The sequence below is a fragment of the Pseudophryne corroboree genome, chromosome 1, assembly GCF_028390025.1.
Source record: "Pseudophryne corroboree isolate aPseCor3 chromosome 1, aPseCor3.hap2, whole genome shotgun sequence".
In the NCBI taxonomy this organism is placed as follows: Eukaryota; Metazoa; Chordata; class Amphibia; order Anura; family Myobatrachidae; genus Pseudophryne; species Pseudophryne corroboree.
Window position 1 is genome coordinate 1,175,408,696 of NC_086444.1, and position 12,114 is coordinate 1,175,420,809.

Below are 12,114 nucleotides of genomic sequence, written 5' to 3' on the forward strand. Positions count from 1 at the left end.
AATTCCTAATGGATAAGGATATCCAGGGTTATGGTGCGTAGTCACGCACTATAGTTATTATAAAAGCAGGAATAAAACACAACGGCTGACATAAGCATTAGACAAAATTTAGTCCAAAAAATAGGATTTTGGTACCTACCAGTAAATCCTTTTCTCGTAGTCCGTAGAGGATGCTGGGGTCCACATTAGTACCATAGGGTATAGACGGGTCCACCAGACGCCATTGGCACGTTTAGAGTTTTAGACTGTGGTCTGGCTCCTCCCTCTATGCCCCTCCTACCAGACTCAGTCTAGAAACTATGCCCGAGGAGAGGACATACTTCGAGAGAAGGACTTAACACAGATAGTGGTGAGATTCATACCAGCTCACACATACAAGGCACGTCAAGACAACTAGCTTGAACTGCTCAGCAACAGCTGAAACATTACTTACCAAGTAACAATGCAGTACTCAACTAAAATCAAGTTGTACTGAACCAAACAACATTTGCAGGAAAACGAAGCGCCCAGCATCCTCTACGGACTACAAGAAAAGGATTTACCGGTAGGTACCAAAATCCTATTTTCTCTTACGTCCCAGAGGATGCTGGGGTCCACATTAGTACTATGGGGGTGTACCAAAGCTCCCAGAACGGGAGGGAGAGCGCGGAGGCTCCTGCAGAACTGATTGACTGAACTTCAGATCATCAGAGGCCAAAATATCGAACTTGTAAAACTTAGCAAACGTGTTCGACCCAGACCAAGTTGCAGCTCGGCAAAGTTGCACTGCCAGGACACCCCGGGCGAGTGCGATTTTCTGTGACGCGAAGTTCTCTTCACATATATCTTCAAAGCCCTTACAACATCCAAGGACTTTGATGTAATTGAGGAGTCAGTAGCCACTGGCACCACAATAGGTTGGTTGATATGAAAAGCCGATACAACCTTTGGAAGAAACAGCTGATCGTGTTCGGAGCTCAGCTCTATCTTCGTGGAAGATCAAGTAAGGGCTTTTACAGGATAAAGCCCCCAGCTCGGACACGCGTCTAGCAGACGCTAAGGCCAACAAAGTGACCGCCTTCCATGTAAGAAATTTAAGCTCTACCTCCTGTAGAGGCTCAAACCAATCCAATTGGAGGAACTGCAACACCACATAAAGGTCCCAAGGCGCCGTAGGCGGTACAAAGGGAGGTTGGATATACAGAACTCCCTTCAAAAAGGTCTGAACCTCAGGGAGGGCAGCCAATTGTTTTTGAAAGAAAATGGACAGGGCTGAAATCTGAACCTTCACAGATCCCAACCGCAGACCCATATCCACTCCTGCTTGCAGGAAGAGGAGGAAACATCCCAGTTGAAACTCCACCGTAGGAAACTTCTTGGACTCACACCAAGAGACATATTTCTTCCAAATACGATGGTAATGTTTAGACATTACCCCTTTCCTAGCCTGTATGAGGGTAGGAAAAACCTTCTTCGGATTTCTCTTCCGAGCAAGAATCAGGCGCTCAACTTCCATGCCGTCAAACGTAGCCGCGGTAAGTCTTGATAGGCAAATGGCCTCTGCTGCAGCAGGTCCTCCCGAAGAGGAAGAGGCCTCGGCTCTTCTTGCAATAGATTCAGAAGGTCTGCATTCCAAGCCCTTCTTGGCCAGTCTGAGGGAATAAGGATCGCTTGAACCCTTGTTCTCCTTATGAGCTTTAGGATTCTTAGGATGAGTGGGAGTGGAGGAAACACATACACTGACTGGAACACCCACGGAGACACCAGGGCATCCACTGCCACTGTCTGTGGGTCCCTCGACCTGGAACAATAACACCGAAGCTTCTTGTTGAGACGAGAGGCCATCATGTCTATTTGGGGTAAGCCCCAAAGATCTGTTATTCCATTGAACACCTCTGGATGGAGTCCCCACTCTCCTGGATGGAGATTGTGTCTGCTGAGGAAGTCTGCTTCCCAGTTGTCTACTCCCGGAATGAATATGGCTGTCAGCACCAATGCATGCTTTTCTGTCCAGAGGAGTATTCTTGTCACCTCTGACATTGCTGCTCTGCTCTTTGTTCCGCCCTGTTGGTTTATGTAAGCCACTGTTGTTTCATTGTCCGACTGCACTTGAATGGCCCGATTTCTCAGAAGAGGGGCCGCCTGAAGAAGACCGTTGTAGACGGCTCTTAGTTTCAGAATGTTGATGGGCAGGCCGGCTTCCAGGCTTGATCACCTTCCTTGGAAGGTCACTCCTTGAGTGACCGCTCCCCAGCCCCTGAGGCTCACATCCGTTGTTAGCAGGACCCAGTCCTGAATCCCAAACCTATGGCCCTCCAGGAGGTGAGGCAATTGGAGCCACCAGAGGAGTGAAATCCTTGCCTTTGGTGACAGACTAATCCTTTGGTTCATGTGGAGGTGAGAACCCGACCACTTGTCCAGGAGATCCAGTTGGAAGGTCCGAGCATGGAACCTCCCATACTGGAGAGCCTCGTAAGAGGCCACCATCTTTCCCAATAGGCGAATGCATTGATGAACTGACACCAGGGTGGCTTCAGGACATTCCCTGACCATGGCTTGTATCACCAATGCCTTGTCCTGAGGAAGAAACACCCGCTGCACTTCCGTATCCAGAATCATTCCCAGAAATGACAATCTCTAGGTTGGTTCCAAATGTGACTTTGGAAAGTTCAGAATCCAACCGTGACTCTGGAGCAGTCGCTTTGTGAGAACAATGGACTGCAGCAGCTTCTCCTTGGACGATGACTTTATCAGTAGATTGTCCATATATGGAATGATGTTCACACCCTGCTTGCGGAGGAGTATCATCATTTCCGCCATCACCTTGGTAAACACCCTCGGTGCTGTTGAGACGCCGAATGGCAGGGCCTTTAACTGGAAATGACAGTCCAGCAATGCGAAGCGGAGACAAGCCTGATGCGGCAGCCAGATTGGAATGTGAAGGTATGCATCCTTGATATCCAGTGATACCAGGAATACCCCCTCTTCCAGACCTGATATCACCGCCCTGAGAGACTCCATCTTGAACTTGAACTCCTTTAGAAAAGGGTTCAATGATTTTAGGCTCAGAATGGGCCTGACTGAACCATCCGGTATCGGTACCATGAAAAGGTTCGAATAGTAACCTTTGTTCAGCATGTGAGGTCAGTGGCGTAACTACTGCCCCCGCAGCCCTCGCGGTGGCTTGGGGGCGAGGGGCTGCGGGGGCGCCACTGATTTAGTGCAGACTGACATGCGGACGAGCGTCCGCATGTCAGTCTGCGGTCTCGTTTCCTCCCTGCTGTTAGGAGGGACACAGAGGGCACAGTGCACGCCTCCCTGTGTCCCTCCTGGGTCTCCGGCGGCCGCGGGTCTCATAAAGGAAGTGCCGTTCGTGAGCACTTCCTTTATTACAATGACTCGCGGCCGCCGGAGACACAGGAGGGACACAGGAGAGGCGCGCACTGTGCCCTCCGTGTCCCTCCTAACAGCGGGGGAGCGGCGGCGGAGGAGGAGGAGGAGGGGGGGGAGGGAACGACGCACTGAGGGACATATCTGGCACTGGGGAAATATCTGGCACTGGGGACATTTATGGCACTGGGGGGAATATCTGGCACTGGGGACATTTATGGCACTGGGGGGAATATCTGGCACTGGGGACATTTATGGCACTGGGGGGAATATCTGGCACTGGGGGCATATTTGGCAGGGAGGGGGGGGGAGAATATCTGGCATTGGGGACATTTATGGCACTGGGGGGAATATCGGGCACTGGGGACATATGTGGCACGGGGGGGATATCTGGCACTGGGGCATATATGGCACTGGGGGGGGCAATATGTGGCACTGGGGGGGGAATATCTGGCACGGGGCATATGTGGCACTGGGGGGGAATATCTGGCACTGGGGCATATGTGGCACTGGGGACATTTATGGCACTGGGGGGAATATCTGGCACTGGGGACATATGTGGCACGGGGGGGGGATATCTGGCACTTGGGCATATGTGGCACTGGGGGGGGGCAATATGTGGCACTGGGGGGGGAATATCTGGCACGGGGCATATGTGGCACTGGGGGGGGAATATCTGGCACTGGGGCATATGTGGCACTGGGGGCATATGTGGCACTGTGGGGGAATATCTGGCACTGGGGATAATGTGGCACTGGGGAGGTATATGTGTACCTGGCACATGGGGGGGGCTATATTTGGCACTGGGGGCATGTGAGTACCTGGCACCGTGGGGGAATATCTGGCACTGGGGACATATGTGGCACTGGGAGCACAGCCCTAGCAACAAGGACTACCTCCTAGCAAAGAGCATGACACCCAGTGCATGAAACCCCTGGCAACGAGCATGACACCCAGTGCATGAAACCCCTGTCAACGAGCATGACACCCAGTGCATGAAACCCCTGGCAACGAGCATGACACCCTGAGCATGAAAACCCCTGGCACCGTGCATGGAACCAAGAGCATGAAACCCCTGGCAACGAGCATGACACCCAGTGCATGAAACCCCTGACAACAAGCAGGTAATTGAAAAGTAATTAGAAGCCTTACTGTAGGACTTAATGTGTAATGGGCATTACGGTGTGTGGCATAATGTATCACGGACATTGCGGTGTGTGTCATAATGTGTCACAGGCATTACGGTGTATGGTATACTATATCGCGGGCATTGTGATATGTGGTATAATGTCTCAGGGTCATTGCAGTGTGTGGCATAATGTATCACGGACATTGCGGTGTGTGCCATAATGTGTCAGGCATTACGGTGTGTGGTATACTATATCACGGGCATTGTGGTATGTGGTATAATGTCTCAGGGTCATTGCTGTGTGGCATAATATATAACGGGCATTGCGGTGTGTGGCATAGGGTATAACGGGCATTGCGATATGTGTCACAGGCATTACGGTGTATGGTATACTATATCACGGGCATTGTGGTATAATGTCTCAAGGTCATTGCAGTGTGTGGCATAATGTGTCACAGGCATTGTATGTGCTATAATGTATCGGGCATTGCAGTTAGAGATGAGCGGGTTCGGTTTCTTTGAATCCGAACCCGCACGAACTTCACTTTTTTTTTCACGGGTCCGAGCGACTCGGATCTTCCCGCCTTGCTCGGTTAACCCGAGCGCGCCCGAACGTCATCATGACGCTGTCGGATTCTCGCGAGACTCGGATTCTATATAAGGAGCCGCGCGTCGCCGCCATTTTCACACGTGCATTGAGATTGATAGGGAGAGGACGTGGCTGGCGTCCTCTCCATTTAGATTAGATTTAGAAGAGAGAGAGAGAGAGAGATTGCTGTGATACTGTAGATTAGAAGAGAGTGCAGAGTGCAGACAGAGTTTAGTGACTGACGACCACAGTGACCAGTGACCACCAGAGACAGTGCAGTTGTTTGTTTTATTTAATATATCCGTTCTCTGCCTGAAAAAAAACGATACACAGTCACACAGTGACTCAGTCTGTGTGCACTGCTCAGCCCAGTGTGCTGCACATCAATGTATTGTATATAAAGCTTATAATTGTGGGGGAGACTGGGGAGCACTGCAGGTTGTTATAGCAGGAGCCAGGAGTACATGATAAATAATATTATATTAAAATTAAACAGTGCACACTTTTGCTGCAGGAGTGCCACTGCCAGTGTGACTAGTGGTGACCAGTGCCTGACCACCAGTATATTAGTAGTATTGTATACTATCTCTTTATCAACCAGTCTATATTAGCAGCAGACACAGTACAGTGCGGTAGTTCACGGCTGTGGCTACCTCTGTGTCGGCACTCGGCAGGCAGTCCGTCCATCCATAATTGTATTATATACCACCTAACCGTGGTTTTTTTTTTCTTTCTTTATACCGTCGTCATAGTCATACTAGTTGTTACGAGTATACTACTATCTCTTTATCAACCAGTGTACAGTGCGGTAGTTCACGGCTGTGGCTACCTCTGTGTCGGAACTCGGCAGGCAGTCCGTCCATCCATAATTGTATTATAATATATACCACCTAACCGTGGTTTTTTTTTCGTTCTTTATACCGTCGTCATACTAGTTGTTACGAGTACACTACTATCTCTTTATCAACCAGTGTACAGTGCGGTAGTTCACGGCTGTGGCTACCTCTGTGTCGGAACTCGGCAGGCAGTCCGTCCATCCATAATTGTATTATAATATATACCACCTAACCGTGGTTTTTTTTTCGTTCTTTATACCGTCGTCATACTAGTTGTTACGAGTATACTACTATCTCTTTATCAACCAGTGTACAGTGCGGTAGTTCACGGCTGTGGCTACCTCTGTGTCGGCACTCGGCAGGCAGTCCGTCCAACCATAATTGTATTATATACCACCTAACCGTGGTTTTTTTTTCATTCTTTATACCGTCGTCATACTAGTTGTTACGAGTATACTACTATCTCTTTATCAACCAGTGTACAGTGCGGTAGTTCACGGCTGTGGCTACCTCTGTGTCGGCACTCGGCAGGCAGTCCGTCCAACCATAATTGTATTATATACCACCTAACCGTGGTTTTTTTTTCATTCTTTATACCGTCGTCATACTAGTTGTTACGAGTATACTACTATCTCTTTATCAACCAGTGTACAGTGCGGTAGTTCACGGCTGTGGCTACCTCTGTGTCGGCACTCGGCAGCCCGTCCATAATTGTATATACCAGTGACATAACCGTGGTTTTTTTTTCTTTCTTTATACATACATACTAGTTACGAGTATACTATCTCTTTATCAACCAGTCTATATATTAGCAGCAGACACAGTACAGTGCGGTAGTTCACGGCTGTGGCTACCTCTGTGTCGGCACTCGGCAGCCCGTCCATAATTGTATATACCAGTGACCTAACCGTGGTTTTTTTTTCTTTCTTTATACATACATACTAGTTACGAGTATACTATCTCTTTATCAACCAGTCTATATATTAGCAGCAGACACAGTACAGTGCGGTAGTTCTCGGCTGTGGCTACCTCTGTGTCGGCACTCGGCAGCCCGTCCATAATTGTATATACCAGTGACCTAACCGTGGTTTTTTTTTCTTTCTTTATACATACATACTAGTTACGAGTATACTATCTCTTTATCAACCAGTCTATATATTAGCAGCAGACACAGTACAGTGCGGTAGTTCACGGCTGTGGCTACCTCTGTGTCGGCACTCGGCAGCCCGTCCATAATTGTATATACCAGTGACCTAACCGTGGTTTTTTTTTCTTTCTTTATACATACATACTAGTTACGAGTATACTATCTCTTTATCAACCAGTCTATATATTAGCAGCAGACACAGTACAGTGCGGTAGTTCACGGCTGTGGCTACCTCTGTGTCGGCACTCGGCAGCCCGTCCATAATTGTATATACCAGTGACCTAACCGTGGTTTTTTTTTCTTTCTTTATACATACATACTAGTTACGAGTATACTATCTCTTTATCAACCAGTCTATATATTAGCAGCAGACACAGTACAGTGCGGTAGTTCACGGCTGTGGCTACCTCTGTGTCGGCACTCGGCAGCCCGTCCATAATTGTATATACCAGTGACCTAACCGTGGTTTTTTTTTCTTTCTTTATACATACATACTAGTTACGAGTATACTATCTCTTTATCAACCAGTCTATATATTAGCAGCAGACACAGTACAGTGCGGTAGTTCACGGCTGTGGCTACCTCTGTGTCGGCACTCGGCAGCCCGTCCATAATTGTATATACCAGTGACCTAACCGTGGTTTTTTTTTCTTTCTTTATACATACATACTAGTTACGAGTATACTATCTCTTTATCAACCAGTCTATATATTAGCAGCAGACACAGTACAGTGCGGTAGTTCACGGCTGTGGCAACCTCTGTGTCGGCACTCGGCAGCCCGTCCATAATTGTATATACCAGTGACCTAACCGTGGTTTTTTTTTCTTTCTTTATACATACATACTAGTTACGAGTATACTATCTCTTTATCAACCAGTCTATATATTAGCAGCAGACACAGTACAGTGCGGTAGTTCACGGCTGTGGCTACCTCTGTGTCGGCACTCGGCAGCCCGTCCATAATTGTATACTAGTATCCAATCCATCCATCTGCATTGTTTACCTGAGGTGCCTTTTAGTTGTGCCTATTAAAATATGGAGAACAAAAATGTTGAGGTTCCAAAATTAGGGAAAGATCAAGATCCACTTCCACCTCGTGCTGAAGCTGCTGCCACTAGTCATGGCCGAGACGATGAAATGCCAGCAACGTCGTCTGCCAAGGCCGATGCCCAATGGCATAGTACAGAGCATGTCAAAACCAAAACACCAAATATCAGTAAAAAAAGGACTCCAAAACCTAAAATAAAATTGTCGGAGGAGAAGCGTAAACTTGCCAATATGCCATTTACCACACGGAGTGGCAAGGAACGGCTGAGGCCCTGGCCTATGTTCATGGCTAGTGGTTCAGCTTCACATGAGGATGGAAGCACTCAGCCTCTCGCTAGAAAACTGAAAAGACTCAAGCTGGCAAAAGCACCGCAAAGAACTGTGCGTTCTTTGAAATCCCAAATCCACAAGGAGAGTCCAATTGTGTCGGTTGCGATGCCTGACCTTCCCAACACTGGACGTGAAGAGCATGCGCCTTCCACCATTTGCACGCCCCCTGCAAGTGCTGGAAGGAGCACCCGCAGTCCAGTTCCTGATAGTCAGATTGAAGATGTCAGTGTTGAAGTACACCAGGATGAGGAGGATATGGGTGTTGCTGGCGCTGGGGAGGAAATTGACCAGGAGGATTCTGATGGTGAGGTGGTTTGTTTAAGTCAGGCACCCGGGGAGACACCTGTTGTCCGTGGGAGGAATATGGCCGTTGACATGCCAGGTGAAAATACCAAAAAAATCAGCTCTTCGGTGTGGAGGTATTTCACCAGAAATGCGGACAACAGGTGTCAAGCCGTGTGTTCCCTTTGTCAAGCTGTAATAAGTAGGGGTAAGGACGTTAACCACCTCGGAACATCCTCCCTTATACGTCACCTGCAGCGCATTCATAATAAGTCAGTGACAAGTTCAAAAACTTTGGGTGACAGCGGAAGCAGTCCACTGACCAGTAAATCCCTTCCTCTTGTAACCAAGCTCACGCAAACCACCCCACCAACTCCCTCAGTGTCAATTTCCTCCTTCCCCAGGAATGCCAATAGTCCTGCAGGCCATGTCACTGGCAAGTCTGACGAGTCCTCTCCTGCCTGGGATTCCTCCGATGCATCCTTGCGTGTAACGCCTACTGCTGCTGGCGCTGCTGTTGTTGCCGCTGGGAGTCGATGGTCATCCCAGAGGGGAAGTGGTAAGCCCACTTGTACTACTTCCAGTAAGCAATTGACTGTTCAACAGTCCTTTGCGAGGAAGATGAAATATCACAGCAGTCATCCTACTGCAAAGCGGATAACTGAGTCCTTGACAACTATGTTGGTGTTAGACGTGCGTCCGGTATCCGCCGTTAGTTCACAGGGAACTAGACAATTTATTGAGGCAGTGTGCCCCCGTTACCAAATACCATCTAGGTTCCACTTCTCTAGGCAGGCGATACCGAGAATGTACACGGACGTCAGAAAAAGACTCACCAGTCTCCTAAAAAATGCAGTTGTACCCAATGTCCACTTAACCACGGACATGTGGACAAGTGGAGCAGGGCAGGGTCAGGACTATATGACTGTGACAGCCCACTGGGTAGATGTATGGACTCCCGCCGCAAGAACAGCAGCGGCGGCACCAGTAGCAGCATCTCGCAAACGCCAACTCTTTCCTAGGCAGGCTACGCTTTGTATCACCGCTTTCCAGAATACGCACACAGCTGAAAACCTCTTACGGCAACTGAGGAAGATCATCGCGGAATGGCTTACCCCAATTGGACTCTCCTGTGGATTTGTGGCATCGGACAACGCCAGCAATATTGTGTGTGCATTAAATATGGGCAAATTCCAGCACGTCCCATGTTTTGCACATACCTTGAATTTGGTGGTGCAGAATTTTTTTAAAAACGACAGGGGCGTGCAAGAGATGCTGTCGGTGGCCAGAAAAATTGCGGGACACTTTCGGCGTACAGGCACCGCGTACAGAAGACTGGAGCACCACCAAAAACTACTGAACCTGCCCTGCCATCATCTGAAGCAAGAAGTGGTAACGAGGTGGAATTCAACCCTCTATATGCTTCAGAGGTTGGAGGAGCAGCAAAAGGCCATTCAAGCCTATACAATTGAGCACGATATAGGAGATGGAATGCACCTGTCTCAAGTGCAGTGGAGAATGATTTCAACGTTGTGCAAGGTTCTGATGCCCTTTGAACTTGCCACACGTGAAGTCAGTTCAGACACTGCCAGCCTGAGTCAGGTCATTCCCCTCATCAGGCTTTTGCAGAAGAAGCTGGAGGCATTGAAGAAGGAGCTAAAAGGGAGCGATTCCGCTAGGCATGTGGGACTTGTGGATGCAGCCCTTAATTCGCTTAACAAGGATTCACGGGTGGTCAATCTGTTGAAATCAGAGCACTACATTTTGGCCACCGTGCTCGATCCTAGATTTAAAGCCTACCTTGGATCTCTCTTTCCGGCAGACACAGGTCTGCTGGGGTTGAAAGACCTGCTGGTGACAAAATTGTCAAGTCAAGCGGAACGCGACCTGTCAACATCTCCTCCTTCACATTCTCCCGCAACTGGGGGTGCGAGGAAAAGGCTCAGAATTCCGAGCCCACCCGCTGGCGGTGATGCAGGGCAGTCTGGAGCGACTGCTGATGCTGACATCTGGTCCGGACTGAAGGACCTGACAACGATTACGGACATGTCGTCTACTGTCACTGCATATGATTCTCTCAACATTGATAGAATGGTGGAGGATTATATGAGTGACCGCATCCAAGTAGGCACGTCACACAGTCCGTACTTATACTGGCAGGAAAAAGAGGCAATTTGGAGGCCCTTGCACAAACTGGCTTTATTCTACCTAAGTTGCCCTCCCACAAGTGTGTACTCCGAAAGAGTGTTTAGTGCCGCCGCTCACCTTGTCAGCAATCGGCGTACGAGGTTACATCCAGAAAATGTGGAGAAGATGATGTTCATTAAAATTAATTATAATCAATTCCTCCGCGGAGACATTGACCAGCAGCAATTGCCTCCACAAAGTACACAGGGAGCTGAGATGGTGGATTCCAGTGGGGACGAATTGATAATCTGTGAGGAGGGGGATGTACACGGTGATATATCGGAGGGTGAAGATGAGGTGGACATCTTGCCTCTGTAGAGCCAGTTTGTGCAAGGAGAGATTAATTGCTTCTTTTTTGGGGGGGGTCCAAACCAACCCGTCATATCAGTCACAGTCGTGTGGCAGACCCTGTCACTGAAATGATGGGTTGGTTAAAGTGTGCATGTCCTGTTTTGTTTATACAACATAAGGGTGGGTGGGAGGGCCCAAGGATAATTCCATCTTGCACCTCTTTTTTCTTTTCTTTTTCTTTGCATCATGTGCTGATTGGGGAGGGTTTTTTGGAAGGGACATCCTGCGTGACACTGCAGTGCCACTCCTAAATGGGCCCGGTGTTTGTGTCGGCCACTAGGGTCGCTAATCTTACTCACACAGTCAGCTACCTCATTGCGCCTCTTTTTTTCTTTGCGTCATGTGCTGTTTGGGGAGGGTTTTTTGGAAGGGACATCCTGCGTGACACTGCAGTGCCACTCCTAGATGGGCCCGGTGTTTGTGTCGGCCACTAGGGTCGCTAATCTTACTCACACAGCTACCTCATTGCGCCTCTTTTTTTCTTTGCGTCATGTGCTGTTTGGGGAGGGTTTTTTGGAAGGGACATCCTGCGTGACACTGCAGTGCCACTCCTAGATGGGCCCGGTGTTTGTGTCGGCCACTAGGGTCGCTAATCTTACTCACACAGTCAGCTACCTCATTGCGCCTCTTTTTTTCTTTGCGTCATGTGCTGTTTGGGGAGGGTTTTTTGGAAGGGCCATCCTGCGTGACACTGCAGTGCCACTCCTAGATGGGCCCGGTGTTTGTGTCGGCAACTAGGGTCGCTAATCTTACTCACACAGTCAGCTACCTCATTGCGCCTCTTTTTTTCTTTGCGTCATGTGCTGTTTGGGGAGGGTTTTTTGGAAGGGCCATCCTGCGTGACAC

General features: G+C 48.9%; 1 protein-coding gene across 1 annotated transcript in view; it reads left to right on the plus strand.

Moving 5' to 3' along the window:
- Positions 1-906: 906 nt before the first annotated feature.
- Positions 907-12,114, plus strand: part of LOC135050997 (nicotinamide N-methyltransferase-like) — a 48,276-nt gene continuing 37,068 nt past the window's right edge. Inside the window, exon 1 of the mRNA XM_063957205.1 lies at positions 907-982. Coding sequence (XP_063813275.1) covers positions 907-982 — 76 coding nt within the window. The remainder of the gene's footprint in view (positions 983-12,114) is intronic.